Here is a 6,000-nt window from a genome sequence, read left to right as displayed (position 1 = left end):
GCCACATAGTGCCACGTGGTTCTTTCCATTTTCTTAGAATTAAAATTACAAGTTATCTATAATTAGATTTATATTTTAACAATAAAATATAGTTCGATTTATATTTTAACAATAAAGTAAGAAAGATATTAAAATGGAAAAGGTTGTGAGTGGAGGTGGGGAAATGGAAGGGTACGTATGCTCTTTCTTAAAAAAAATGAAAGGTAAAGGTATTTTTTTAAAATTTTAATGCGAAATTTTTACGTGTGTATGCTTGGGTAAGGTCTGGTGATCGAATCTTACTTCCAGCTCTCCTCATCCGTAAAGGTAAAGGTACTTCGCTTCCACCTCCCAAAGAGAGAGATCGCGATACTTCTGGGAAAAAAGGGAGGAGGAAAATGGTGATTTGCAAGGTAGCGCGTGGTGTTTTATGTCCAAAAAAAAATGCAAATCGACTGGCAGATTGATGGAATTGGAAGCTTGTATATGCTTAGCATAACATGATTCTTGGAAGGCCCCCCCTGCATGATGCAGACCGGGCTTGGAAGGGAACCGAAGCCCCATTTTTTGTACTAAACTCATGCAGCAGAGAAATAGCTCAGAGGGGCATCCTAGCTCCAAAGCTCACATCCTGCTCTAGAAAAATGACCAGTTTCTACTCACCCCCGTTGTGTAGCAGAGATCACAGGAAAGCTTTTATCACAATAGTGATCAGGGCTGCACAATCCAGAGGTGATTTCTCAAGGAAAAGAATCCTTTCAGCTGAACTTGTGCAAAGCAAGTTTGACAGAAGACCGCCCATTATGATGGATGGGTATGGTAGTGATGGCCCCAAGCCATATGGATATGGTAGCGATGACCCCAAGCCAGATGGTTATGGTAATGATGACTACCGTAAGGCAGTTGGGTATGGTGGTGATGACCCCAATCTAGATATCGATAACTGCAAGGCAGTTGGGTATGGTGGCGACGACCCCAATCTAGATAGCAAGCCGGATGGGTATGGTGGTGATGAGCCCAAGCCACATGTGTATGGTAGTGATGACTCCAAGCCACATGGGTATGGTAGTGATTATGGCAAGCTAGAGGACTATAGTAGTGATGGCCCCGAGCTGGGTGGTGGTAGAAAAGAAAATTATCAGACACATGAAAGCCCAGCCTCTTACACTAGATTGAAGTTGGGCATGAATGCACCCAACATGCATCAGACATCACAATCACGCAAAGCAGGCTTGGAGACTACACAGGTAGGTGAGTTTGAGAGGCTCATGGATGTGGGTGCAGCATTGTTGAAAGAAGGGGAGCAGGGTTTGGATGGTAGGTTGGAGGTGGGTGTCGCGGAGCGCATGCTTAAGGAGGCCGCAGCCCTGTTTGCCTCGGCCATGGCCATTGACCCATCAAGGTTGGCAGCCATTGACGCATGGGGAAACACCCTTCTTGTGCATGGGAAGTTGAAACTCTTACTGAGTGAGGAGCTGAGAGACATGCTTCTAGAGGCAAGAACACAACCACCTCGCAAGAACTCGAAACTTCGAGCCAAAGTGGCCACCATAGAGCGTGCCATTCCAAAAATATGCGAAGAATGTGAGGAGCTGCTGGTGGAGGCTGGCCGAAAGTATCATATGGTGCTTTCCATGGACAAAATGGATGACTGTGCTCTGTACAATTGGGGCCTGGCACTCTTTTACCGTGCCCAATTGATAGCAGCAGAAGGTCAAGAGGTACTCTTTTCACTTTTCCTCTTCACAAAAGAGAAGACACATTGTTTATGAAATTCCAGATTCTTTCAAATTCCAAATGGTCATTTTTCAACTCAAATACCTTGCCTCCATGTGTGAGACATAAGTGCATGTCTGCAACACATGTATGCACACATGTGTGTGTGTGAGAGAGAGAAAAAAAGAAAGAAAGGAAGAAATATGAAGGTCTTCAAAAGACCTAGAGGGTCTATGAGACCAAAAAAGTAGTGCAATGTATTCATGATGAATACTGAACCGTGAAAAGAAAAAACTGTACGAAACTAGCTACATAAGCTAAAGTATCCTTGTGATGCTACATAACGATGATCCGAGAGAGGTCTGCTGATGGCCAAAGTGGCCTATGGCAAAGTGATTGTGTGACATAGCTGCAATGTTTCCTTCTGTTTATGGCTAAATGTGTGTTTTTCTGGGGTATTGAAGAAGACTTCTTGCTGGACTGCACAGTCAGCGGAGAGGCAGGTGGATGGATGAGGTTTGAGGGGGAGCCCATTTTATATTACTGGTTGTTGTCCAGCCAGCATGGTCAGTCTGCAGTTGTTGAGGGGCAGTTTTGGGCTGACTAGGTTGTTAGGCTGCTGTTGCTGGTCTGGTACCCAGAGGCACCCTAACAGCCGTTTTGTTTGGCATATTGTGTTAACAGTCCTAGCGTGTCCAGTTTCCTACCCATGTACTAGTTTTCTACAACAATATGCCTCTGCCAATAGCCTTTCATCAGGCCCATTGCTCCATGTGGTTTGGTTGGTGTGGTGGATCCAGGCTGAACTGCTCAATTGGCTTCTGCCATAACAAGGGCCTTACAAAGGCTTCTCGTAGAGTGGGGCATTCCCATTCAATCTTTGCCCTGAGGAGGTGTGGTGCGCTTGAGTGGACGAACACGTGCTCCTAATGATCTATATGTAGAATTTTCATGAAGTTGTTTGCACAATTTGTCGTTAGAAAGTGTATACCTCAACTGCTATCCGATGTTTAATTGCTTGCATAGCCTTAATCCAATCATTTTCTCAAATGACCAATCCAGTCTTCAAATGTATTAGGAACCTTTTCTTTACGGAAGGCAAGGCAGATCATCAGGCACTTAAATGGCTGCAAACCATGCCTAGTGCCTTATGGAGTGACAGACAAGCCAGATGGAGTTAGATCTTCCAACAATTTGGAGGTATGATTGAATACATCCCTGGCAAGAATAACCCCATTGCCGCACAGAGAGAAAGAAAACAAATCTGCATAATGATAAAGAAGCAATGATACAAACAGCCTGTGCAAGGGGTGGTCCTCGTAAGTGAGGGCATGATGAGCAACTCCCCTGAGGGAGGACCCGGGCTTGGAAGCCCCTGTCAAGGTGTCTACAAGTGAGTAAGAGCTTGGCCTTATATAGCTCCTACTGGAGCTGGCCGACTTGCTCTAGAAAAAAGACCCACGACTCGACAAAATAAACATGTGAAAATGCCTACAACCAAGGGCCCTGAGTAGAGGGAAAAATATGGTGCTGCTCGGGATAAATCTGGGCACCCCTGATACACAACTTGGGCACACTACCAGGAGATGAATAATGCTAACAGCCCCTCTCAGATCCTGGGAGAGAAACCTGTCCAAGGAGCTGGAAAAGGAAACCTCCAAAGCAAGTCGAGAAGTCGATTTGCTCCCGCCTCTGCCACTTACTCCAAGAAACTGCTCCCGATCCAAAAGTCCAACAAAATCCAAAAAATGAACCACCAGATGTCCAATCTCCAATCCAATCTGTATCACACCAGTCCACACAATGTGCTCCCTCTTCAGCCCAAGAAAGGATGTCGTCTGACTCTCTACCTCCAAGAAAAAATATGCTCCTTAGAGAACACCGCCAAACTGTCTCCCTGTTGGCACCCCCCCTAGACACCCTAGATGTAACACGCAGAAGCTTTGGGAGTCTTCTTTCAGCCCTAAACACCACTTAGAACACGCTGATGCAAAAACGCAGATAGAAGAGAGAGTAGAGAGAGAGAGAGCTGGAAATTTAGTATATTCATATGGTACAAAAAGGTAGCCTACATCTACAGCCATAGGCAGCCTTCTTGAAAAGGTGTAGTACACCAAAACAGCCATAAGGGAGAGAATGATCTACTCAATGAGCACATGTGCCTTTTATAGGCCTCTTGGACACTTGGAATGCAACCTGGCCGACTAGTCTATAAAGCATAAGCATTTGATGCGCCTGCAGCCGACAGCATCCGTGGTACAGCCGACTCTCCTGTGTGCAGCCGACAGCTCCCATCTTGCAGCCGACAACTCCTTTGCTACAGCCGACAGGACATCCTTATCCCCTTCATGCACGACAACATCCTCTTCATGTCCTTCTCCTAATCCACTATTGCCACATCTACACTTTGTGCTCAAAATCCTAGCTCTAATTTATTTTTCTGGTTGCCCCTTCAGGATTAGTTCTAGGGTATGTCCATGGGCTAGCATGCACATGACATCCCCCTCTGCTAAACTTGATGACGGGATTCCAACCTGTCCTTGGACGATTGTCATCATCCCATTCTTTTCCCGAAGTCCCTCTGTCATCCATCCATATCCGGTCTCCAAAACCACTCTGACTCTGAATAAGATCTATGCATCTGTTCCATCCAGTCCCCAATCCGTTCTTGCCCCGACTCTGAACACTGTCTTGGTCTTCATTCCTGAGAAATGAGTCTGGCACTCTCTCTCCACCCCTTGGAAGGATAATCCTCCCTTGGGACCGTTGCCCGAGAACCTATTTGGCTCACAGGATTGCCATCCCCTCTGGCTTTGTGGAGCACCACCAACAAACCTCCTGGGAGCTCTTCCCGATCTTGTGTTCCTTGCCTTGGGCTTCGTACCCGTGCACTCTCATGTACCTTGGACCTATACACCATTATATGGGACTGAATCAGTGTTTAGCCTTGCTGAGCCTGATGCTTTGATACCAATGTAACACGCGGAAGCTCTGGGAGTCTTCTTTCAGCCCTAAACACCACTTAGAACATGCTGATGCAAAACAGATAGAAGGGAGAGTAGAGAGAGAGAGAAAACTGGAAATTCAGTATATTCATATGGTACAAAAAGGTACCCTACATCTACAGCCATAGGCTACCTTCTTGAAAAGGTGTAGTACACCAAAACAGTCCTAGTTCTTGACCCACTCCGTAAGGGAGAGAATGATCTACTCAATGAGCACATGTGCCTTTTATAGGCCTCTTGGACACTTGGAATGCAACAGTCGGCCAACCGATTGGTCTATAAAGCATAAGCATTTTATGCGCCTGCAGAGCCGATAGCATCCCTACAACTGACTCTCCTGCGTGCAGCCGATAGCTCTTGTCTTGCAGCCGATAGCTCTTGTCTTGCAGCCGACAGCCCCTTTGGTACAGCCGATAGGACATCCTTATCCCCTTCATGCACGACATCATCCTCTTCATGTGCTTCTCCTAATCCACTACTGCCACATCTGCACTTTGTGCTCAAAATCCTAGCTCTAATCTGTTTTTGTGGTTGCCCCTTCAGGATTAGTTCCAGGGTATGTCCATGGGCCTATCCATGGGCCAGCATGCACATGACACTAGAGGTCCACAATGTCTACATCAGCCTTGGTACTCAAGCCTTCAGCTCTGAGCTTGTTGAGCACCAATCTCTAGATACAAGGTTTTTGGATCTCCATGTATCCCTCGGTCCAAGAATGCCTCTCTGTCCTGCTAACACTCCAAGTGGAAGAAACATACCTCCAGCACTGTAGCTGGCACATGACCTTTAAAACGTGAATCCATAACTCGCCGTCGCGTGATGGGACTACTACTCACAGACCCTTATGAGTCACCCAATCACATGGCAACACCCTGTGAGCTCTTTGGTGTTAAGTATGGCACTGAGCTCAAGAAAGCTCTCTTGCCAAAACTTGACACCCCCAGCTGGCAAGCTCCCAACCAACTAGTCACGTGTCCATGTGGAACCAACCATCCACAACTCATCATCCCAAAGCACAATCTGATGTCAATCATCTGCTCCAAATTGCTGCTCCATTGGTACCTACCTGTACCCAATGAACTTGTACACCTGCCATGCATCCTGTTCCCATCCTGCACAACTGAGCAAGTACCTGTGAACCTCGACAACAGCTCTCATCACCAAATGACCTAGCTTGCCTCTGCATGAATGAAGATATCAACCTGTACACCAAGCTCCCAAATCAATGCTTGTCCTAGGGATGAAGACTCCCGTGCTTGTATCCTGTAATCTAGAAGGCCATCTGCCTGGGGAATAGGAG

At 46.5% G+C, this 6,000-nt stretch overlaps 1 protein-coding gene across 2 annotated transcripts in view; it reads left to right on the top strand.

The window, feature by feature from the left end:
- Positions 1-272: 272 nt before the first annotated feature.
- Positions 273-6,000, top strand: part of LOC147627182 (uncharacterized) — an 84,217-nt gene continuing 78,489 nt past the window's right edge. Inside the window, exon 1 of one of the 2 annotated variants that reach the window (XM_086815808.1) lies at positions 273-1,700. In XM_086815808.1, coding sequence (XP_086671934.1) covers positions 480-1,700 — 1,221 coding nt within the window. In that variant the 5' untranslated portion in view covers positions 273-479. The remainder of the gene's footprint in view (positions 1,701-6,000) is intronic. The other variant, XM_086815807.1, reaches the window with a different exon arrangement.

This window comes from Cibotium barometz, chromosome 21, assembly GCF_041138505.1.
Source record: "Cibotium barometz isolate CiBa-2024 chromosome 21, ASM4113850v1, whole genome shotgun sequence".
NCBI classification, from domain to species: domain Eukaryota; kingdom Viridiplantae; phylum Streptophyta; class Polypodiopsida; order Cyatheales; family Cibotiaceae; genus Cibotium; species Cibotium barometz.
This window is presented reverse-complemented; position numbering and strand designations above follow the sequence as displayed.